Source organism: Clytia hemisphaerica, unplaced genomic scaffold (genome assembly GCF_902728285.1).
Source record: "Clytia hemisphaerica strain Z4C2 unplaced genomic scaffold, Clytia hemisphaerica genome assembly, whole genome shotgun sequence".
NCBI classification, from domain to species: Eukaryota; Metazoa; Cnidaria; class Hydrozoa; order Leptothecata; family Clytiidae; genus Clytia; species Clytia hemisphaerica.
The window spans coordinates 103,484-129,222 of record NW_027104019.1 but is presented as its reverse complement, the minus strand read 5'-3'; the positions used below and the strand labels follow the sequence as shown (position 1 = coordinate 129,222).

Here is a 25,739-nt window from a genome sequence, read left to right as displayed (position 1 = left end):
GGGCTCATTAATGGATTGTTAATTAATACTTGAAAACTTGAAAGTGAAAAAGCTTAAGTAGACCTCAATTTTAGGCTTGTACACGTTTTTTTTTATAAAAACAAACTATATAAGAACATAAGGCTTCGAGGCCCAACAATTTAAGAACATTCTAAGAACATTCTAAGGCTTTGGAGACTTAAAAACATGCATTTTCTTAAGAAATTACATCAAAATGCTCAAAAAATGCTGAAAATAAGAACATTTTAAGAACATTTTTAGGCTTCAAATCCAAAAAACTAAGAACATCCGAAGGCTTCGAAAATTTTTGACGTTCTTATAAAAAAAAACGTGTAGTGGCAAATTTAAGCTAAAGGAGAAAAATTGTTTAAAATTTGCCACTACTGGCAAAATTTTTTTCACTTTTCCTCAAACATCAAAAGACCGATGAAAAACGGGCTTATATCGTCAAACCCATACGGGGTCCTTTCAGAAGCAGGAAGATAAGAAAAGAGAGAGTCAAAATAAGTTTATGATACATTACTGCTACATATTTATAATTTATAACTTTTTGGATAATAATAATAATAACAATAAACTGTACAAGAGTGTAATAAATAAAACTTTAAAAAAAAACTAAACGTTCACCGCTTCTACCTCTACCATTTTGATTTGCAACAAGATTACGGTGCCGAGATCGGGGATCTACTCGGGTGATCCAGACCAAAATCAAGAGATCAATACATATTTTATATAAGAACATAAAGCTTCAATAGCACAAATATCAAGAGCATTTGAAGGCTTTAACACCCAACTTCTTAGAAAATGGACAAAAATACTTACACAATGGTGAAAGTAAGAGCATGTTAAGAATATTGAAACTCGAAAAATTAAGAACATCCGAAAGATTTTTATTTGTTCTTATAAAAAACGTGCATATTTGTTCTAGAACACCCCTGGTGGTATCCAGTCTCTTGCAAGGGTTTTCAAAGTATAAAATAGTGTATGAAATGTTTGAAAAATCTATAGGCCAGTCCACCAAAATTGATATACGAAAAGAAACGCCCTGGGGGCGGACATCATTGCCCATTGTACAAGAGTTAATTTGACGAGATCGTATTTTCAATGTGAGAGAATTGACATGATCCTTCAGAGGGATCCATTAAATATAACCTGCACCTAAAGTACATAAGACTATTCCATATTAAAGAAATATCGTTTTACGCAAATGAAAGAATAATTCATAATATTTTGTTTAAATTGTATCTAGGTTACAATTAGCAATTAACTCATTGTCATTATGACCATATCGATATTTAAATTAAAATCTTTGTTATTGTGATATTATCAATTTTTTGGTCGCTTATAAAATAGGGTGATTTGGAAATGACACCTGCTAGTTTTTGCTAAATTTGTTTTTACATTAAATACCATCCATCATCTGTCGCTTTACTCGTGATCTTTTGCATAAATTACTGATGTCATACTGGTTGATGCATAAATTATCGAAGGCAATCCCAAGCAAGTGGACCATGAGATTCAAGTCATCAGCCTCACAGCACCATAGCAGCGTTTATCGTTAACAGCCCCAAGTTGTTATACTATTTCATTTTTTCTCTTTAAAAACAAAAACTTTTTCCAACTCCAAAACAACATTTGATCAATTAGTTCAAACAAGCAGGCACTTTACATACGAATCTGCCGTCACTCCGTTTCTAAGCGAAAAGAAAGATAAAAAGAAATTGAGATTATGGATTGGATTTCTGGCTGACAGAAAGTCCATTCGTTTTAAAATTTGTTTTCTCGTTTGCTACCATACGGAAACCTCTTTCGAGGGAATTAGTATTGTAACGTCGACTTTAATATTGGACATTGGGATATGAACGATTTTCCAGTGGTTTAAGGCTTGATCACTAAAAAATAGAAGTTCCTGATTCCAATGTTCCATTCAGTTCATAGATAGTTCATAGCCAAGCCGGTTGGCCGTTGACCCCATGAAAACAAACGAAAGACTATGTAAAAGTGCGAGATTAGGGCTATCCACGTAAAAAGTGTTGACTCCACTGTAACCAATGTAATCTCTGAGGATTTCAAAGTCTGAACCACAGAAAAAGCCGCTTGTCTGCAAGTACTACTTGGAACAATAGCGAGTTTATGTATCTACCCCTAAGAGGAAAGTAGCATATAATAGATGTCACCCACGTTTTTTCTACGCAATTAACGTCTATTCCACTTTGCGACTTTTTCGATTTTTTTCAGTAGCGAAAAAAATCGAATTTGCGTCAAAGCACTTGAAAGGCTTCTATTTTTCCAAAATCGTCAAAGTGGAACGAGATGAAAAATCCCGGTTTTTAGTGAGGTACTCGCTAAGGTACTCGCTACGAGGACTGGAATTGACTGAAACGGTTTGAAACGACTCTCAGTTTTAACCTGCGAAATGCAGACGGTATAAGAGCATAAACTCGCTGATAGAAAAAACCTTGCAAGAAATTTTCCAGATTGTTCTAGAGAGAAAGATGACACCCATGAAACACTTATAGCCTTGTTTACACTTACCTTTTGATGTGGTTCGCAAGGATACTTATGTCGTGTGCATGTATCCTTACGAACACATTTTGAGAATTTCTTCATGCACTGAAAATCGTCTAACGAGCATCGTGGACACGGCGGTTCACGTTTCGTTTTGAAGTAACACGCTTGACAGACCGTGTGTTGACACGGTTTTTGACATCGGCGTGAGATGATGACGTTATCACTGAAAAACGAGTTGAATATCGATGAGGTGCGAGTCAATTTACTAACTTAAATTAACCTTTATCAGTAGGGTCATAATTTTTCAAATAATTTAAGGCGTTTGAAAATTAATCATCTGAGGAAAATAGTCAATTCTATGACAAGAATCTTGTTTTACGCCGGAATGTCAAAAATTAAACTTTTTTATTTTTTCATTTTTTTCAATGGCGCCCTATTTTTAAACAATATTGCAGCCTTGTTGTTATTCCCAGTCTTCTGCAACGAAACGCAGTCTCTACAAATTCGACATTTTCACATAAATAGTGAACAAAAAGATCGATTTTAAAGGCAAAATCTAAAACATTTAAGGACTTCCTCGAACAAAATAAAATAAATTTTTCAGATTTCAAGAGCCTTAATAAATACATTCTGGTAATGAAGGATCCATTTAAAACGAGCAGTATGTGTCATTTCACGATCGAAATGAATTGTGGGTAATCATGACGGCTTCCCGTTGGCTGAACGCAAAATTTGAGACTACTAAAAGGTCGTTATTATCAGAGCACATTATTACTGCATTTACCGTGATTCATTTCGATCATGAATTTGAAAGATACATATTAAAGCGTTTTAAAAAATTAGGACAACTCACATAGCGGAACAGATAGAATGCGGACATTTAGAGCAGAAGTCCGGAGTACATTTTGGCATGCACATTTCTTCGACCAAGTTGCCTCTCAAATGAGTGAAATTGCTTGCTACGGGACACACTGGGTTGGCTGTAAAAATAAAAAGAAATTCAACAAGAAATTAGAAAATTCAATTTTGATACAGTGCCCGATTTCTCGAACAAATTTCAATTGAATATCGACAGTTTTTGAACTTGACATTGAAATTCAATTTGTTCTTAATATGTTCTTATTATGTTCTAATGTTGAGTAGTAAGTCATTTTATTTAGGCTTTATACCCTATTTTTTTTACCACTTTTAAAGGTTTTCTACGGGAATAAAAGGAGCTTGTTTTAGGCAGTGTCTTCATGCTGAGTCAGATAAATTAAAGCTACTTTTTTACGCAACGATATCCTGCAAACGAGTGGAAGATCGAAAGTTGTTTCGAGATGTGACCTCTCATTTTATTGCTTTTGTAAACAAACTTTTTGTAATCTTGTCACACTTGTTTTTACTACATCAGCATCATCAGACCTTTCAATCAAAACAAAACCTTTAACTAATTACTTGATATTCAGCAACCAAGGACTGAATTTTGTTCTTAAATTGTTCTTATTTTTTGGCTATTTTGAGAGTGTCATTGTACACATAAAAATAGAGAGTGTATTTACAGTAAAAATGCTATGTTATTACTTTAGCTCATCTTGTATGTTACTTCTTCATAAATATTTGAAACAAATTCAACACTGTTATGATATATTCATAGAACTACCACCCTTTTGACTGTGCCAAACAACAGTGACTGAGCCATAGATTTATAAAGCCCGAAGGGCTAGATGTCGTGCTCTGGCTGAAAAGTGTGCCGTGGTTAGGTAGGAAATCCTACCTAGGTCACGTGACACAATAGAATTTCAGCGCTTGACCAATAAGAAGCTTCACGGGTTTTCGAAAACAATAGCAACAGTTTAGCAATAGCAATATTTTATCCGATATTCAATTTTTTTGCTTGCAATTGCACGACATCTAGCACTTCGGGCTTTATAAATCTGTGGACTGAGTGTCTCTAAGTGTCTAAAATAAGTTCAATTTTTTAAAGGGGAGAGCAGACTTCTGTAAGATATGCAGTTGAACCTCAGTATCACGACAATTATGGGGAACGCAAATATGTCATGGAGACTGGGGCCTAACTGAAGGGTCAGGATTAAAGATTCGGATTAAAGAGACATTCGAGTTATAACTCCACTCCACTTTAATAACAAAGAAAAACCTCCTTTATAATTTTTGAACCGCCTACCCTCAGATCCACAAGGGCGTTTCCACCCTTTGATTTTTTCTGCTATATTCTTTGCTAAATGGGGCGTGGAAAGGCAAGACTACAATACTTAATGTATTAAATCCATTGCGAAATGGGAGGGGTTATGAATGCATTAAAGCTTAATACCTCTCTGTGTTAGCAAGAAAAATGCAGATTAAACATGTTGGATAGTTTTAACAAGTACTTAACAAATAGATACAATCTCTCTGTTTTTATCATTAACTTCTTCCTAATAACTCGTGCCTCCAAATGCAAAGTTTGTAAATTATCATTTTAACATTGTAGTATACAAAAAACGATTGAGAAATAATTTTCCATCAAGCTTACACAACTGCCTTTCTGAAAGTCATTTTTTTGCGTCTGGATCTTTTAACTTACAGTAACCATTTTCCTATATCGTGAGCAAGTGTATGAGGATTACTACCATGCCCTAGACCGCATCGCAATCCACAGGAAAATGCAAATTCGGAAGGACTATGATCGTCCTATTTTAGTAAAGAATTACGAGAGCTTCTAAGAGAGGGACCCTATACGAGGAACACTTAGATCAGGAGGTTAATGGTCTACCGGCTGACTCTACTTGGCCACACTAAGTTAGAAATGAAATAAATTCCATTGCAATAGCAGGAGATGAAAAATAGCAAAAGTCTAAAAATAAGCCAAAAATTATGAATACATACGTATGCAACGTCCGGTCTGGCTTGGATGTCTGTCCGCAGGAAAACAATACATTCCTGGTCCACATTTACCATAAACATCGCCTGGACCACCACAGACTTGGTCCGGACCCACCGCGCAAACCTGGCAACATCCACAATGATCAAAAACAGTGCCATACTGGCAAAAACGTTTCAATGTCTTATAATGGTTACACATTACTCTAGAGCAATCGGCCGGACATTTGATCCAGTTGGTGCTATACGATTCAATACGTGATCCGAAGATGGTGGATAATATAACAAAAACAGCAATCCAAAATATTTTCATGTTGGTGCTTCTTTAATAACTGAATGTAATGAATGTGAATTTAAAATCTCTTTATTAACGTGTCACCCACGTATGTTCAATGGTTACGAAATCACAGTCTTAGCCAATAAGGGTGCACAGCCAATCCGAGCAAGTTTCCACGTGTGTGATCACCAACTATCTATCTATTCGATGACTGATCATTGATGAAAGTCATTTTCTGTCGACAGTAACAAAACAAAAATCGTCTTCCACACACACACGAAACACAAAATGACAATTTTTTTTTTCTTTATTTATAAGCTGACATTGACCGTCAATTGTTAATGATGAGTAAAGTACTTCTTTTTATTGTCTCTCTTTCCTTGCGTTAGCGAGTCGGTATTAGAGTTGAGCTTTAGAGCTATCTCCGACCTCCCCAAAGATGAACGCTTGATTGCCGTTTTAAGCGGGAAGACTGACGATTTCAACGCACCTATGAGAGAACGAGACGAAAAATTGATGACAGTTTATCTTTGGTGAGAAGGAAAATATTCTTTTGTCATCAATGAATGAGGGTTTTACAGAATTTATTATGCTATAAAAAAACATTCAAGAATTTTAATTTAATTTTACGGGGAACTCTCAAAAAACATTATCTTCTATCCTATTGGGTTTGCTTTTTTGAAACAAAATGAAACGGTCGCATTATTTTGCTGTAGACAAACAAAGTTTACAGTAAACAAACAGACCAGACATGGACGTCCAAATGACGTACCAAAGACGTTATTTGGCAAACTAGTAAAAGCTATAGTAATAAGCCGTTATATTGGCTATTATCTCCCTAAGAATCATGGACGGTTATTCATTATTAGGGAGATTAAACGACTTATAAGTTCTTAGATGTTACAGCTTAGACCTATTGTTATCACTTAAGAACATTTAGAAATTTGTTCTTTTTTAGTTTGTGATATCATACTCTTTCTATTTAATTTGTCACTCATGAAAAATTCAGTCTCAGCTAAAGACAATCTGAGAAAGAGGGTATAGTATAGCATCCACTGAGGAAGAGGTCGGGTTACCGGACCGATTCCTTAACATCCGTAAAAAAAGTTACCCTTACAGACACTCTTTTCGAAAGGTTTTTTGTTTTGTAACCCTTAGAGAGACTTGGGAAGGTAAAAAAACCGACCCTTACCATCCACAAATACCAAGTTTTCCTTGAACACCCGCCCCCCGCCCCCTGAGAATAATCCACACTCTAAATGTACAACTAGTCCTAGACTGGAGTATTGTCAAAGATCGTTTTTTACTGAAGGAGCAAGAAAGTTACTTCCTAAAGAACTTCCTAAAGACGTAATCAGTGTTTCAAATTCAGGGATTTTAGAGACAAGCACTAAAGTGTCGGCTTTTAGTACTTGTCTCTAAAATCCCTGAATTTAGATGATAGCAATTTCAATTTAGAGCTCAAAAATAATATTCTAATGCACCTTCTCACGAAAATAAAACATTTTTCAACTCTAGTTTTAATAGTCTCTGAAAATCAAGATGAGATGGGAGTCATTTCCTTCGAAAATAGGCTGACAAACAATTTATCACACCTCGTAAAACTTCAAGAAAGGCCATCAGTTTTTTTTCTATACATAGAGTTTTATATAGATGGCACTTGAACTTATCCACGCGCAAGCTCTTGAAAAATCTCCTACCCATCGTATTAACACTTTACATTTTTTAGAAGCTGGATAACTTCTTCGTACTAACCTTTCTCTAAGTACCCACGTGAGATAAAATCCTACCTAACAGATAAAAGATAAGATCAGATAAAATCAGATAAAAGCAGCAAGTCCCAAATAAAATTTTCTTTTAAGCCTGTTCCTTACGCAGTAATAAGAGGAAGCGACATAGATTTCAAACCAGAAGTTTATTGCGCAATTTTGAAACAAGTTCATCCAAGAAGGCTTTTTGCAAGAAATATTGTTCTTTTGAAGTAATTTTACGGCTAGTTTACAATGAATTGCTAACCCCTATACTTTACTACATCCCAAATACCTTAAGAATATTAACCTTTTTTTATTTCAGAAATTGTGAATAAGGCTATAAATAATTCCAGTGAAAGCCAGTACCGTGCACACCGGCCTTTTTAGGGGGGGGGGGGGCACAAAAAGGCACCTGTGCCCTTCGCGTACTCATTAAAAGAAATTTTCTTTAATAGGAGACACAAAATTATCAATTTTGGAAAATTGCCTCCCCAGTTTACCCCAATTTTAGTCGACCCACTACTTTACACATCCCCTTCTCACAGACCCATTGGGAAACTTTCCCACTGGAGAAATTGGCCAAAATATCATCCTCAGTGGCAAATGATACTTCAATTTTTATCCCCACTGAAAGTAATCAAATAAACCTATAAAATATTTTTCTCATCCCCACTGAATTTTCTGACTTTATAACAAAAGAATTGAAATCCCCATTCATAAAAAATGTGTGAGCATCAATCCCCATCGAGTTTCAGTCCGTTATTTTTATCCCCACTGGTCTATATCCTACCGGATCTGTGAGAAGGGATCTGTGATAAGAGGGTGTGTTTGAAGAATGAAAAAGAACATATCCCAAGCTAAAATACAGGTTTGAACCAAAAGTTGGGTTGGCCAAAGGTTTTAAAATTATCAAAAAATGCGGGACTCTTTTTTGTTTCGATGATGAGACTGATGACTTGATATCAATGAGATGAAAACATTTTTGATGACATTTTGATGAAAGTATAATCTTTTGGTTGATGAACAAAACTAGAGAAAGAATTCACCGCAAACTCAACAATTGACCGAAAAACTTTCCTAAGCACCACCCTTTCGCATAACTTCAAAAACTCTTCAAAAGAAACCTCCCTTAATCTCTCATGACAAGAAAATCATTCGGTTGTTTCAAAAAGTGAAATCAAAGACTCATAATATCAATTAATGTAAAAAATTCAAATGTCTAAATGTATCGCGAAAGGAGGCCAAAGAAGAGAAAGGTACTCTTTAAAGTACTGGTAAGAGCCTGAAAGAAAAACACTCCTTTCCTTAAAAATACGTCCTTGATTCCCACCCAGCATCAAATAGGTAGAGGACTCGGCTACAGTACGCGAGTTTGTGGGCTAAAACCCCAAGCCAGAGTATACCAAAGACTTGAAAGCACTTGATGCCTCTCTATCCAAATGCTCAGAAGTTGATGACAAGGACCAAGGTTAAGGTGAAGAAATTCAGAGAAAGGAAGCCCTCCTCTCTCTAAAGGGAGCCTTTGGGTTGCCACCGACTACAGTCACAAACGTACTAGCATCACTCTACAAAGAGGGAAACTGTAAATAAAAGCAAAATCATCTCAAACAAAATCCTGAACAACCCATATCCGCTCTGACTCAATTCACCAAACAAACAAACCATCTAAACCATGAACACAATTCGTTGGCCCTGATTTCAGAAGAGGTTATTACGAGGGGGGTTGTTTATCTGATCAAATTTTTGCAAAGAAAATTATTTCTTATCACTGTATGTATTTTACTATGTACGAAACAAGGAGAGACAGACTCGAGCGAGGGCGTTTAAAATATAAAGATGTTTTCTGATTTAAAACTTCTACATAGAAACAAACCACAAACAAACAGATTTCACAAACTCAAATATCCATTCCTTGCATAATAATAATGCATGATTAGAATCAAAGTTTTTCATTTTCGTTCACGAAACAAATAATCCTGTAGAGTTCAGTTTTTCACCTTAAAAAAAGTATGTGGCTGAATTTTGGCATAGAGGTCCCTTATTGGTCCATGAACCACCAAATATCTCGTGATCTAATCATTGAAGCCTTACCATTTCCAGTTATTACCTTTTCCAAGCCCGCATTTTGAATGTTGTTGGAAAATATAAAAGTTTCATAAAATAGTTGATGAAATTTATCAAGACGAGAATCTGGGTCACATTTCTTTTTTGAAAATAATTTGAAAATTTTGTTTATGGTTTATTACATTGAAAAATGAGGATCCTAAACTTTTCTTATCGATTGCGTTCTATCTCTGATGGTTCTAGGACCTAGCTGGACCCTCTGTGCCAAATGTGAGCCATATAATTATGTTAAAGATTCGGGTCTAGCCCGATACTATGTAACTCTACCGGACTTAAATCGCACGCATTCAAGTAGTTTCGAAAATGCGTTCGAATTTCTTCCCAACACAGACAAAAAGGTCAAATTCTAAAATCAAACAATTATAATACTGCGAAAACAAATCTCCAACCGATCCGAAAAGTAGGCTCCCATTCATTATTATGCAGGATAAAACGGGATTACACAGGAATCTATTTCGCTAAATCCGATTTTCTTGGATTAATCCTTTCAAATAAATGACATCACCGTGCGAAGAAAAACGGAGCCCTCCCATTTATTGTTTGAAGGATTGAAATCTTTCCCACCTTAATTAACAAAACTCGGTCATTCACTCACTCTTTTTTATATATGTATTTTCACTTGCTCACTACTGACTCAAACAATTCGTTATTCCACTTGCCAGTATCTATCAACCAGCCTGTTTAAAACACTCTTTCGTTATTTTTCACTTTCATTCAGTATGAAGTGACATGGAGGAAGAGTCAACAAGATAATATTAAAAACGTACAATTTTGAAAATACTTAGCTACCAAGGATAACATTAGTAACTTTGCAGTGAATAACTGTTCAAAATTTGAGAACAAAAGGACGTTTTTTATAAAAAGTTATTCGAGAAAAACCATCTTAAATTTTAGCAAAAATAAGGTCGGGCCCGTAGAACAACAAATTAAATTGGTCTCGCCTAATAAAAGGTCCAAGTCAAAAATGTAAAATATAGGTATAATCTTACTTCAGAGACATGAAAGTAAAAGACAACGAAAAAAATAAATCATTGCTTCATCACTGCAGTACACCTTACACACAAATCGAAGAAAGGATAAACTTAAAAAATAAAAAATTCCCTTAAGTAAATTATTTTTACCGACACTTAATTTCCCTGCTGATGAAGAGGTAGGTAGGAAGACAATAGGGTTATTTTTCATACCTCGCATCTGATTAGGAATAAGGTACAAATAAGGTCTTACATTAAAATAACGGAAAGGATCAAGAGATTAACAGCTTTAGCGAACTGGTTGATAGCGATGCCGTCGTCCCAACGTTCATATGGCGTTATGAATGTTTGACGGACGTTGAAACCACGTTCTGAGACAGTCTCTCCAGATCCAAGGCCATAGATCGACATATAGTCTCTGCAGGGTCATAGATAAACATGTAGCCTCTACAGGGCCATAGTATAAGATGGAAGGCCGATGATTCTAAATGATGTTTCGACGGGGGTTCAAGAAAAGATAGCTCGATTATAAACGTAAAAAAGTAATTGAAGTTGACTCCGCGAAATAAATGTCGATCAGGCTAAGTTCAGACTTCTCTCAATTCCAGGCATAAACAAGACAGAGATAATCAAGATTTTCTTACTAAGATAATATATCGAGACAAGCCAAAAACCCTGCCTCTTTATTCTGGTGGCTTAATAGCAAGCTTAAAAGTTGACCTATTTTCTGCCTCATTCATCGGAAGCCTAAGCAAGATAATAGTGTTGTATCAAGAAAATTCTGGATTGTAATTCAATTGTGATTGAGGGATATCTATTCCGCTATGTAATTATCGAGTTGAGAAAGATTTGAAGTTCAAGATAAGAAGACGGGTACAAAATACATTTAGTGTAAATCATACTAATGGAATTATGGGAAGGTATTTAAAATGAAATTAGCGATAAGTATGCTGACGAGTGAAAAGTTTTGTACTAGAGCTTTAACCTTAGCCGTAAACAGAGCTTATAAAACATATGATAATATACAGTTTTGGCCCCGGGGCCTAAGTATTAAAAAGTTTTTCGGCTTATTATGTATTAATCAATAATTATTCGTAGCTAAAAGCTGACATGAAAAACAAGCTTTATTTCAACCAATAGATTGAAAAAAACATGAAGTTTAGTCAACTCTCTCTCTAATTCGATTTTGAATTATTCAAATGCTTCAATGATTCGAAAATTACTGTAGATTTTGAAATTGTTTTTAAGATCAACTTTTTTTTACAAAAATCATTTGCCTGAATGATGTATATGATACTATACGAAACATAGCTGTTTTTAAATCAAAATTTTCATATTTTGCTTTGAATATGTTGGCTTGATGAATTTTCCTGGACTTGCTTTTATCCTTTATTGTAGAACTCACAACTGACTACGGCCCAGCTTAACACAACGAAACGTCTTTCCAACGTCCATCTGACGTCCCTTACATCCATACAACGTTAAATAAACGTTGAAAAAACGTCTTTTGCTAGCCTGAGAAGCAAATCATCGACACATCATCAGAAAAACATATAAGTCACCACAACAACTTGTTAACAATAAGACCTCATTTTTCAAAATGCAAAAAAAAATACCTCTTTCTGCCATTTTTTAAATATGAATCTATCCCTCCCCATATACTCTAACTTATCAGATAAGAATGGCAACGAAAACTTGCCACACGTGCCTAGTATCCCTTAACCACCATTACATAAGGATTGTAAAGCGAAGTAAAATACAACTAAAAATCCACTCTCTCCACGACGATAGGTAGATGGTGTATAGATAACCTTAACAAAGATCAAAACGCAAGATTACAAAATACGACGATCCAAATGGAATAGAAACATTCATCTCTACTTTTTAGTTAGAGAGTCTGTCCATAACCTTTTTAGAAGTGTTTTGTGCGCTGCATTAAACAAGATTAAACCAACGAAAACACAAAATAAATCGATGCGACCGCCTTCGCTTGAAGACCACCCGCTGTGTGTGACACAAGGGATGATGCTTGATAAACTCTGTATACCAACACCAGATAAAAAAAGATTAATACCTTTTTAGTTCGAGGTATTGGACATGGTCTTAAAGACATTCGAAAGACGTCCTTTTCGTTAAAAACTGAATACATTACTATGTCTCGTGCCGAGCAGAGAAGCTTCTTGTTTAAAAAAAGTCACCCTTGCTTTTTGATTCGATTACGCATGTATACAAATCTAATCAATCGATTAAAGAATGTTTTGTATTTCACTAAAAAGAGTGAGGCGGGCAAGAAACCGTACTATTGATATTAAAGGAAAAACCTCTTTTGTATAGACACGCAGTTGATGCATTTTGTTGCCATGCTAGATAGCCATTACCTGACTAGAGCTTGTCGGTTTATTGCTAGATAGCCATTACCTGACAAGAGCTTGTCAGTTGTTGCCAGATAGCCATTACATGACAAGAGCTTGTCAGTTTGTTGCTAGATAGCCAGTACCTGACAAGCTAGTGTAGTCATTTTTGTGGCATATATAAAGGTAATTCTTCTGGACCCTAGCTTTGGTCTCTAAAGATACACTAACGAATCTATCGCAATCTCAAGATCATCAGAATATTATAAGAGCGTTAAAAAAGAATACCGAGGTTCAGTTTATAACTGCAAACTTCCCTGGAATACAGTTGACTCTCTCTAATTCGATCTTTAAGGGACTAAACATTTTCTTCGAATTAGAGAAGGATTCGAATAATAGAGGTTCGAGAGTTGACTAGACTATGCACCATGAAGACTTGGAAACTTATTTTGAACGTTGGAGAGAGTGGCCGGTATTTTAAGAGTACGTTTGGTGATGCCTGTTGAAGATCCCCTCTGCTTTCCAATTGTCCTGCCTTTTTTATCAAAAATCAAGGTTTTCTATGGCGACGGAAAATAATTTTCCTGAAAAGGACGTTCGGGCAAAATAAGTAGAGTTCAATAAAAATCATGGAAATTTCGCTTTTTGTCCATATAACGAAATTTTCTTTTTTGGATTATATTCACGTGTTTAAGAATCGTAGAACTGTTGTCTGATAGACCACCACCCTCCCTTTTTGCCCCCATTTTCGTTTTTTCTTTAATCCTGATGGGAAGAATTTTACAACTTCCACCACTCCACATCAACATTGAAGATAAAGGACCCGACAAACAATTTTCCCTAGGACTGTAGAGAAATTTCTAGGTTTTTAGGCCTTCTGCTATTACGGTTGGAGCTTAGAGATATGACCACTGACCTTTATATATCCCTGGACCAAGCTATATCCGCCATGTTTGGTACCTTACAATCTGTTACAATTGGTACCCATAAAGAAGCCATTGCAGTGTTAAAAATTAACGTCTAACGGCGCTACATCATCAAAAGTTTTCGAGGAAAAATAGATCTAGCGCTCTCGATGCATTACATCACTATTGAGTAGTGCCGCCATTAGGGTACTACTTTTCAAAAATTTCCGATCAAAGATTTTGCTTGACTGGGTTTGAGAAGCTTGGTCCAGGGTATATAAAGGTCAGTGGATATGACGTACTCCACTTTGAACTAATATACATAGCAAAGTCTTCATTGGCTTGTTATAATAAAAAAGCTTGATGTAATTTGTCTAAATAGAAGCTTATGACATGTCAAACGTCACATAAGCGCATTGTGTCTTCGACTTAATCCTATTTTCGGATTACCACACAAAATTCGGTTTTATCGGATTGTGAGATCGTTTTTTTTATGGGAAAGTAATCTTTATGATTATGATAGTAAGGATAAGGTTGATAATTGAGGTATTTTCTACATCATCAGGCACTTATACGTTTCATATAGTTTTACCTTAATTAGCACAATTAGAATTTAGATTTGTTAATGATAATTAGCCAAATAATTATAGTAACCACAATCAAAGTATTAGAGATGCTTATCGGTATTTTTGGGTCCATTAAAGACCTTTAGGTTCTTATAGAGATAAGCTAAGACCTCTCTTGAAAACCTGGAGATCATCGTGTAGATAAACCCAAGCTGGCACAGAACGTTACACAACAACGTTCATCTAACGTTCACAACGTCCATATGACGTTATGATGTGAGCGTTTAAACAACGTTGCGTAACAGCTGGGAAAGAAGATACTCACTGAGTATTTTTGAATCCGTTAATATGCCACGATAGATCTTTTGCTCCTATAGAAATGAGAGTCTCGCGATATATCATCCTGTCTACCATACTTCAAGTTAACTTCAAAAAATCTTTTAAAATGAACCAGAGTCGGGAATTCAGATTTAAAACTCAGTACTGGTTAATTGTTTAAGTTTTCTCATTAATTTGAGTTAAAGACTGACCAGCCTTGAATATCTTTGGAGATTTGTCAAAAATAGAGGGTGCACTATTGAAGTCTTTGCACTTTGAAACCAGTTAGGGCTGAGAAAGGTGAGATATCAAATCCAGGGATTGGCCCTTCTAGATTATGATTTGGGCTAAATACATTCCCTGAAATCTTTGGAAGATTTGCCAAAGAAATCCTCTTTATAAAAGGAACTGGGCACTATACAAGTCTTTCAAACCAGTCAGGATTGTCGGATAAGGAGGTCTTAAATTCAGCGAATATCTCTCTTGGATTCGAGTGCTCAAAGCAAGTAAAAAACTTCCTTGAAAATCTTGGAGATTATCTCAGAGACAAACAAAAGGATAAACACAAGCTTTGGAAAGGGATGCCTCTTTTAATTGAGGCATTGTCTGTGAAATGGATCAAGTTTACACCCTAACCCAGCACGTGCCAACTGAAGCCCCCTCCCTCCATCAAACAAACACCCGCCCTCTCTTCCGTATCAACTTTGAAAAGGCTCAAAAAGGATTCAATAGAGAAGGAATTTAAAAAATCGGTTGTATATCTTTTGGATAAGAATAGTGGTTATAATTAGATCTTTGTTGCTATGGGTGATTGATTCATAGGGTATTTAAAAATGTTTATGTTTTGTTTATGTTGTTTATCCGTGGGCACACTTACTATGCTATAATTAATTAGGCATTTAAATTTGACATAAAGACTGCTAGATACAATAAGCTAATTATACTAAAGCCTGTTGCTGAAATTTTGACTGATGAAACATTTTGATACATATTGTTCTTGAAGGGAAAACGGTAGACGATCCCATCGTCTACACAAAATCACTAAAAAAGGGATGAGTTTGAAAACGGTTGTTAGTTCGGGGGCGAAGTAAGCAGTGGCGGATGTGTTTACAGTTATCCGTTTGTTCCAAACTTTAACGCCACTTTTTTCCCGTAAACCACCCTAACGCCCTGACTCTGCGCATATATATTTTGGCGCGTATACGGACGATAGCGTCGGATGATAAAATGTAAAACCCATTTCTAAAATAACTTAAAACGGAAGGTGAAAATAAGGCAAATGTTTTTGAATATATATTTTTCTATGAACTTCGCTGATTTAAACGTATTCAAATTCTTCATACCTTTCTTACATCTTACAAAAAAATACATTACACACTTTTTTTATAAGAATACACTTTATAAGAATGTCCATGATGAAAACGGCCAAAAAATTAAGAATAAAGCTAAGAATATCATCATCATGGAATTTTGCTACTCAAAGATTTTAGAGCATTTTCAATTATAACTTGCCAATTCAAGTAAGGTACCCTTTCACAAAAATGCCATCTTATGCTTGAAACGTTGTACTAAGTGTTAAATCTAGTCTGAATTAGGATTCTAACCTAAGAATGCTGTCCTCAAAAGTGCAAATACATAAACGCTAATCAGAATGTGCGATTCTAGAACAATTGCCCCCCCCCCGTGACAATTGCTCCCCGGACAGTTCTCTTGGGGGTAATTGTCCTGGGGGCAATTGTCACGGGGGGTAATTGTCCTGTCACCGAATGTGTGAACTTCTAATATCTTTGAACTGACTTTAAGTAAACATAGTCCTTGTTTTAAGGAGAGGGAAAACCGAAAAAGAAGGGGGCAGACTGGACGAAACCAAGTTTCCAAAGTTTGCAGATTGTTATATGAGAGTTGTTTTTTGTGTACACTTATTGCAGGCTGTTGAGGTCTGCAAAAATAACACTTAATAATAGGAGTGGGCAATAGAAAAGATTTTGAGGTCTGACCACGGACTGGATTATTTGAGGTTCCCTATCTTGCTAAGAAATCTTAATTTGCAAATATATTGGACCGAAAGAAAGAAAGAAATTCTTCGGACCCTTTTTGCTTCATAGGATTCAGTCGACGCTATACTCATGTGAATAAACTATTTAGACCACTTTGAGACCCCAAGAGCTGATAGATTTTGCTAAAATAAGTAGACTTCTTCCTTCATTCAATATCTGAGAGCTTTTTCTGTTTTTTTGGTTTTTTTTGCTTCTTGACTGAGGAGAACAAGAATTGGGCAAAGCGAGCTTCAATGTATGATGGTCTAGAAACTCTCAGATATGGATGAAATTGGGGAATTGAGCATACATAAACCTGATAGAATAATCCAATATATTTATTTTGTGAGTTACATGGAACATGTGACTGAAACAATTTAGGTCCACGTGTCGTATATTAATATTCAATGGAAATTTCACAAGTCACAAATCTGGTACAAGCAAACATACCGAGCCATTTGCGTGTCGTATATTAATATTCGATGGAAATTTCACAGTCACAGATCTTGTACAAGCAAAAATATCGAGCCCTGTCAGTTAATACGCAAATCAGTCAAAAACCTCAAGGAGCAAAATATAAGTAAAACCTGGAAGCAGACGGAAAGACGGATGGACAAAAGATCGTTTATAAAAACCTTCAAACGAATCCAGAATTTATGATCATCCAAAATCTGATTAACCAATTCCAAGAAAGCTTGTCGATCATGCTAGCCACACTGGGTCTATTCATAGAGGTATAAAGAAAACAGGAGTTGAATGTGGCAGTAATTGGTCGTTAAAGTCTTTTGATTTCTTTTATAAAATGTATCAAAAGAAATTCTAAGCTCGCCCGATGAAATAAGACTTTTTAGTAGAACTCAAGTTTGCTCTGAACATTCTAATAATCAGTATTGAAGATTCTAGCCTTTTAATATACGAAAATTAGATAAAACTTCGTCCACGAAACAAATTTATGTTCCATTTCGCTATCCGTTCAATTTTGTTTTGAAAAGATATTTTCTCAAGCCAGAAAATGAAAAGTTCTTTATAAGCACACACGATTTCAGACTCAATTTGTAGACATAAAGTCGCTGGAGAATTTTGGAGGAAAGTATCAAGCAATAGAGTTCACCTGAAAGAAAACATTGATCGAAAAATCTTATCATTTGATGAAGGATTGCCAAGTTTACAGGCCTTTTTTTAGTCCAAATATTTTCTTACACTGATGTCAGAAACAATGAATCTCGTCTCATCTAATTTCTAAAGCTTAAATGAGCCAATAAGATTTAACCTATGGATAAAAGAGCTCATTAAAAATGCACGATATATGAGATTATGAGCATGCATACATCGTAACTTTTTTAATCGTAGGGCGAGCTTGGTTACAATAGCATACTTCTCCTGTCTTTCTTTATACCTCCATGGTCTATTCGAGTATTTTTTGAATCACTAAACGTTTTTTTATTAGAACACCTAAATTTTGGTTGAGGTTGGATGTGCTTATTTTTTCTTGGTAATTTCCAGCCTAACATGTTCTTAAATACGTTTATAATTTTCATAACACTAAAAGTCAAAAACCCTTACGTCAAATCTAGAAATTCTAAAAATTGGGAAAATCAAGTCTGTTCTTGGCATCACGACCCTTGCGGTTTTAAACTTCTTGAAAAATTTAAAATCTTGCTGTTTTAGTCAATTTTTTCTGAACTGAGGCTGGCCATGTTCTTATGATGTTCTTAAAATCTCGTCGATTTTCAGCGTAAATGTTCTTCAATAATTAAGCTCAAAATTTACTTGCCCTTGTTTTGGCGCTTAAGGCTCCAAAATTAAAAATGAGTGATTCGCCCAACAATTGAATCCGACCATTTTAGAAGATTCTCACCTGTGCATAATGTTTACAGGGTATGGACAGACAAGTAGAAACTTCAAGGCACACCAGACATTCTCAGATTCTAAATCAACTAGCTCAAGTTGAGACCTGATAAGTCAATCCTGAGGCAAGAAAACCTGATAAAGACGTTTTTCGTCAAATATTAAAACAATTATTTCATAAAGCCTTCAGGTAGGTCCAAAAACTGATGAGCTAATCCCAAAAAAACCTGATAAAAGACTAAGAGCCGATCCCGATAATCATGATAAAAGACGGTTAATTTTAAAGAAATCAATTTATAGAAACTTCAGATAGATCCAAGAAGTAATGAAATCAGAATTGCTAAATCAATTAAAATGATCTGGAAAAAATGTTGGAAAAATGCCAAAGGGTATTATTTTGTTTGAAATAAAGAGTGTATGAAGATAGAAGAATTCTCCGGGGGGAGGGGAAACTCATGACCCACCGTACGTGCAGCCCTTAAGAGTACTTTTTTGTAGCTTCTCAAAGTGCACTGTAAGGGTCAAAATGAACAAAGGTTGGAAAAAGTGCAAACTAACGGTGCAAAATTTGGAAAACTTGACCATATTTTGTCTCAAAATGGTCATGATTTTCAAGAAAATGCACTATAAGGGTCAATTTTTCGCCAGAATTTACTCAAATTTTATTGAATTTTCTCTGCCCTGTACTGTAAGGGTTCGAGGTCCGAAAGGCCTAATTTTGAGCCGCACGTACAGTCGTTTTTAAACCAAGTGCCCCCCGAAAGAATTCTACTATTGTTTTAATTTGAGATTTGAACTTTTAAAATTAGCTACAATTTGACCTTAAGCGTCGTTAAATGAAAGTTGCTCTCCATATTTTATACTTCCTCCTAGCCCCTGTGTACGAATGTTTTTTTTCCAATGATAGGAATTTTCTTGATCTTATTAAAGAGATGTGGCAATAACATTTTGAAATTCTATGAATGCTCAAAGGTATTGTTCTTGTAAGATTGATATCGTCGTCGGCAACACTTAATACTGCTTAACCACAATCGGTGCCATAACATATTGGCACTTTTGGCTAATTTACCATTTTTCCAAAATTGAAGTTCGAGCGAGAATGTCAATTTCAGGCCTTCAACTTAATTTCAACGATTATTTCGATCTGGGAGGGATTTATTGGTTTCTATGCTATATTGCAAGCCCTACTGGACCATTTTTGAACTTTTGGATCCTCAGATCCTAAGGTCCTAAGTCTGAAGTCTAGCTTTAAAACTCAGAATTAAAACTCTACCCTTCCAACCTAATTTAGAGCATTTGCAAATCGATTGTGGTTTCAAAACACCCCGGTGGATTTCCTTTTTGTGCCAAGTATTTTATCTATTTTATACATTTCTTTCCTACCTACTGTATAAATAAAAATTTCCTTTATAAGATTCTAAAGGCTGCGGGGTAGGTCTAAAGGCCTAACCAAGCAAAATGACTCACCGTGTTTGGCTACGGTATGAAGGTCAGTATGAGCTTTTCTAAGAATTCTTTAATGCAAAAAAAGTAAAGCAAAATCAATTCTTCGGGATGACATCTCTCTCTCTACCCTGGAGAGATAGATAATTAAGCGACGAGAATGAAGTTGTTTTAGTTTTGGTCACACTTTCAACAGGGTTGCTGTGTTGAGTTTGTTGGTTGGTTCTCAGACTTTCGTCAAGTTCAAGAGTATAGAGAAAGAAGACTCGACTATTCCGAAAATATGGGTTGCTCTGAATTTCTTGATACTCTTGGTGTAACTGGTGCTGTAGCAGACGGAACAGCGACCTTTGTTTGGTGCAAATACTTTGGATACTTTGTCAAAATCGTTGTTGCCATATTCGAAATAACATGCGGCGGTATAACACTGCATAGAAGCCGTTTAGATCTTGAAGTGTACAAAGTTGATCCGAATATTACAGTCAAAGTTGGCCATCAAACCTTTAACAGTACTGTGAACGTTGACGTGTTTGAAGCTAGTTTTAATTGGTTTTGCGTTTTTTACGCCTTTGATATTATTGTTACAACTACCATGATGATTTAACAAATAAATCGCAGTGTCGAAAAGAAAAGTCCTAAAGTTTGGACTTGGATCCCAGTTGCTCTACTTGTTGAATTACCCATGATCGTTTGCGAAACTCAAATATTGATGCCTTGGAGAATCATTGATTTCCATGAGCAAATGTACGATATGATGTTACATGTCATTTTCGTACTCAATCTACCTTTTCAAACCATTTGCAGCATATGGATGGCCTTGAAAAAGTCATGGGTATCTCTCTGCATTGGAGTGTTTGTATCACCTTTGTGTTTTCTATTGAGCTGTATGATTTATATGCCAGTATCAATCACAATGGTTGGAGCAAAGGCTTTCAATAAAATCACGCTTGAAGATTTTGGTGATGTGATTCTGACAGGTTCAACGAAAGATATCATGTTAATTTTGGCAACCTTTGGACATATTGGACAGGTGCTTTGGACAGTGTTGTTCATTGCCGGAGTTTGCGCTCTCTGTATTTATTGCAACACAAAAGACGATTAAACAATCTCCCCGTGTTGTTGGAATATTGTATATCGAGCTGGCAATATATTGTAGACACCTTTTCAATATATCACCAACACTCATCAATATATTGTCAATATTACTGCCCTGCTAAGAGGAGGAGCAAAATACACAACAAGAAAATACACAAAGTTACTTGAATGGTTTGAGATATTTTGCCTGAAGAAACTCTCTGTGGGTTTGAGTAAAACCTCCAAGTATATTTGGGTAACTATCTTCCAAAGTCGAGATATCACAATTTTGAAATTTCTGAAAATGGGTTCTTCCACACGGTTCTTACGTTGAAATTCTATCGTATTTTTACTAAAAGTCAAAAGCTTGTGATTTAAATATCTAGACTTTGGAAAATATTTAGCTAAAAACATTTTGAGGTTTTGCTCAGGACAATAGAAAGATTACACATGACAAATATCTCAAACCACCTGATTTTCCCTTTAAAGTTCTCTGTCTTTACAATATTTAGCTTTATAAGTAATAAAATCAATGTATTGTCACCTATATGAACTATATCCTGGTAACTAGATTTACCAAAGTCTACTTTCCGCTAATCTCAACTTTCCCGCTGTTCTCCCTTTCGGAGTTCGGAGGATGTGGCATCGCAACTATAGGTCACATGCTAGAATACCTGACCGTATCTCGCAGATGATGATATCATTAAAACCTTAGGATACAAGACCGTGTGTCGGAGGATGGTCATTGGCGCTTTTATTAAGTATTTAAATTTATCATAACTTGAATGTCATTTTTGTTAATTGGTATATTTTAAGAAAACATGGATTGAGTCGAACCCTTGTTTACCTTGTTCTACTGTCTCTCTGAATCCTATAGTGCGTCTTCTAGCGGCGGGTCAGATCGTAATTACCTGGGGCATAAACATAAACGTGTTCATCGCGCCAGAGAAGACTGATCAACCTCTCCCGCGTGACAGCATTGCTATTTTCATATGAGATAGATCAGTTTCATATGTTCTTATTATTAATGACAATTTTAAATCTCAGGGTTTAGAATGTTATTACAGTAAAACCTCTGATTAACGGACACTCTAAAAAGGTGGACACCTCTGATTAGCGGACAATTTCATTTTTCCCGGCCGTTTCCTAGCCAGATCCTCATAAAAAAGTTTCCAAAAGGCGAGCGCTCAATTAGCGGACAATTTTTTTGCATGAAATGGCCTAAATTCCTATTTTGGCTCTCCAATTAGCGGACATCGAATATCAAACTGATTAACAGACGTCAATAATCATAAATTATTTTTTGAGAGTTTTTATTTTAAGCACTTAGTTTGATTATCCAAATTAGTTTTACATATTTGCAGTTTTTTTTTTACCCATTCGAAGAATTTAGCTGGGCCAACAAAATCATAAATCACTGGCACTCCAAGTCCATAGCCACACCCTCGATTCAACCTCTTTCTATTCATGTTTCAATAACCGTTCTCCTGTTCTTCTATGTCCTAGTGTCTGCAGATAAGAACTCCAATTTTATATCTCTGACACCCTGGGATGGCCAAATTTCAAAATTGGAGCTCTTAGATCAAAAGTTTCTCTAAAAGGTGGACACTTCTAATTAGCGGACACTAACGGACACACACGAGGTCCAACCACAATAAGTGCCACTGGAATCATATGTTCAGATTGGCATATTTTTTCTCAGTTGGGGTGTGTACACGCGTTTGAAATTTGAAAATATTTTCAAAATAATGAAGTTACGGAGTTAGAGCTAGCTTAGTGGGTTAATTTGTGTTTGATGTTTTGGCAATTTCCGAGTCCCGTTTTCTCATAAAATTGTACAAAAATATGCCTGTACCAAAAAAACTTGTTCAAAATCGAATTCTAGTACATACCTCATCGACCCTTTTTACTTCTGCCGATTCTTTTAAATTTTAAATTTTAAATTTTAGTTTTGTGATTGTAACTAAAATATGTGACTAAAAATTTAAAACTTTTCACTTTGTTAAAACACGTGTTTCAATAAAAACTGCCCCAAAATTTTTTAGCCCATAGAGAATACTAACTGAAAGTCCCATCAAAATGGCTCAAAACAAAAATTCCGAGGATACAACCTAAAGGAATTACCAGATACAATCATGGACGATGAAGACTAATTCTAAGCTGCTCCCCCCTTTTGCCCCCATTTGCAATGTTCAATGCTTGGCGTGACGGCCTTGCGGACTGAACATTGCAGCTGGGGGAGGGGGCCTTTTTCTATATTTTTAATGCAAATTCCTGTGTTTTCTCTCAAACATTTTTGTCCATGATTTTAGTTTGATTTACTTTGCTGTAGATTTTTGTCTTTTTTGCAAGAATGATTAAATCCCAAAAAACCACCTTTTCTTCGAAAATCCCGGCTCCTCCACATTTTTGGCATTACCATTTTGCGTTTTTGTGTTGAAATTTAGAAAATTCAAAAGACCTCCAGGTATGTCCAAATTCAAAAGAGGAAAAATCTTTGGAAAAATTATAAAATTGGACGAGCTGGAGTTTTTCATGATTGGTCATTTGAAGTAATAAAAACGACCACATTCTTTAGAAAAAGTAACAAAATTGTTTTATTACTGGTTAACGAAATCAAGAAAGTGCTTGTAAAAACTCCATTTCGTCCCCACATAAAATACAGTAAATTTACCTTTCTGGTGAGTATATCGAGCAATGATTTCTTATTCAAATCTTCTTCATCCCATTTTCGCTTCTTCGCCTCCTTCGCTTGCTCATTCTTCAATTTCTTCTCTTTCTCACGAGCGCTTTGTAACAAAGGAGAAGTGAGCAGTTCTTCAGGTATTTTTGTGCCAGTTTTCTCGCATAATTCTTGCAGAGGGCGGAACAAGTTTTTGTTGGATTTATTGATGAATGTCATAACAACGCCCTGGATGTGTAGCCGACCGGCACGCCCTACTTGATGAATGTAATCTTCGATTGTCTTTGGCATATCGAAAACAATAACCTAGAAACATTAACAAAATCGATCCAATTTGTCAAATAAAAGCGTTACGTCGGGCTTAATCTCGTTGTCCAGGAAACCACTAAGAATTATGGATTGAATTATATATTCTCGTGGGGAAATAAAAAAATTTATTAGGTTCTAAGACAAATGAAAAAAAAACCATGACATTAACCTGTTTGACATTAGGTAGATCCAGACCTCTGCCCAAGACGTTGGTTGTTACTAATACTTTGTAACCACCTGTCAAGAAGTTTTGAAGGATGACATTTCGTTCGGTCTGTGTTTTGTCAGAATGAAGAGAATCACATGTTATACCAATTTTCTAAGATAAGAAGAATAGAAAATGAAAATTCCGGCCATATAGCATAAATCAAAAAATATGATGTACTGGTTTAAGATGGTAAATCTCGTACTAAAAAGTACATCCCTCAAATACTATGAAATGCAGTATAAACTTCTTTCATCTGAGTTGATACCGAGTTTGTGTTTTCTTTTCTGCGACGGAGACGGTAAGGTTCTATTTTATCTACACCCTGATTGACTGAAGACGACGGTAAATCAAAATTTCTACCATCCTCGGTTTTGCAGGTCAGAACTGCGGGTTTTTCCAAATCGCTATAGTCACTTAACCGTCCTCAAAAGTGCGAATACAACTCTCGCAGATATCAAACAAGATGGAGTTTCTCTTTCAGAAGATTAGAATTCTTTTCCCTTAAAATCGCTGTAAAAATCTAAACCTAAAAAAAAAAACAACACGCCTGAAAACAAAACGTTGTCACAACGTCCATTCGACGTTCATAACATCCATATAACGTCAACTTAACGTTCAAACAATGTTGTGTGTTACCTCTTGAATTGCTTCACTCAACATATCCGCTCCCAGCCTCGATTCCACGAAGACCAACATAGGAGGATGAAAATGTTTTGGTTCACGAATGACTGAAAATAATTTCTTCCGTTTCGAAGTATCTTCAACCCATAATATGACTTGGTGTACCTAAAGAATGAAAGAAAGAAAAAGGTGAACTTTAGCAAACACCTCACTAAAAAACGGGATTTTTCATTCCGTTTCTTGGTGAGTTCCACTTTGACGATTTTCGAAAAATAGAAGTCTTTCAAGTGTTTTGACGCAAATTCGATCTTTTTGCTACTGCAGGAGCTTCGAAAGTTTAAATTGACGTCAAAGAATCGAATGTTTAGAGCCCGAAAACCTGGGCTCCAAACATTCGAAAAAGTCACTAAGTGGAATAGACGTTTATTAATTGCGTAGAAAAAAGGCGAGTGACGTCTAGTATAGGCTAGGCGAACTTAAAATCCCGTAAATATTAAGCTAGATTTTAGCCTTTTAACCAGTTGATCCATGTTCATGTCAAGTTTTAATTTCAGCTTTTCGTTTTCATTACGTAATGCTTGGATTTTCTCAGCCATTTCATTTTTTATCTCAGTGATTTCAAATTTGTGTGTCTGACTTTTTTCAGATATTTCCTTGTCTTTTACACTCAGTTGTTTTTTAAACTCGAGTTCTTTAGCAGCCATTTGATTTTCCAAGTTCGAGTCAAACACCAATTTGTTTATTTGCAGTTCATGAGTTCCCTTTAATTTCATTATCTCATTTTCGTGGTTGAGCAATTGATTTTCTTTCTGCAACTCTAGAATCTTGGTTTTGTTGTCATTTTTTTTCCAAAAAAATGAATTTTGTGTTCCAACTTCAATGTT

The 25,739-nt window shown here is 35.6% G+C and overlaps 2 protein-coding genes across 2 annotated transcripts in view; both read right to left on the bottom strand.

Annotated features, from left to right (window-relative positions):
- Window positions 1-508: 508 nt before the first annotated feature.
- LOC136811409 (uncharacterized) overlaps window positions 509-25,739 on the bottom strand; it is a 49,239-nt gene continuing 24,008 nt past the window's right edge. The window contains exons 7-13 of the mRNA XM_067068011.1: window positions 24,871-25,020; window positions 24,196-24,345; window positions 23,709-24,023; window positions 5,377-6,137; window positions 3,365-3,491; window positions 2,536-2,734; window positions 509-1,694 (exon numbers count right to left, since the gene is read on the bottom strand). Coding sequence (XP_066924112.1) covers window positions 6,129-6,137; window positions 23,709-24,023; window positions 24,196-24,345; window positions 24,871-25,020 — 624 coding nt within the window. The 3' untranslated portion in view covers window positions 509-1,694; window positions 2,536-2,734; window positions 3,365-3,491; window positions 5,377-6,128. The remainder of the gene's footprint in view (window positions 1,695-2,535; window positions 2,735-3,364; window positions 3,492-5,376; window positions 6,138-23,708; window positions 24,024-24,195; window positions 24,346-24,870; window positions 25,021-25,739) is intronic.
- Window positions 1,644-5,683, bottom strand: LOC136811420 (cysteine-rich motor neuron 1 protein-like). The gene is made up of 4 exons (XM_067068023.1): window positions 5,377-5,683; window positions 3,365-3,491; window positions 2,536-2,734; window positions 1,644-1,694 (listed from the first exon to the last, which is right to left on the bottom strand). The coding sequence occupies exons 1-4, from the start codon at window positions 5,681-5,683 to the stop codon at window positions 1,644-1,646; spliced, it is 684 nt and encodes a 227-aa protein (XP_066924124.1).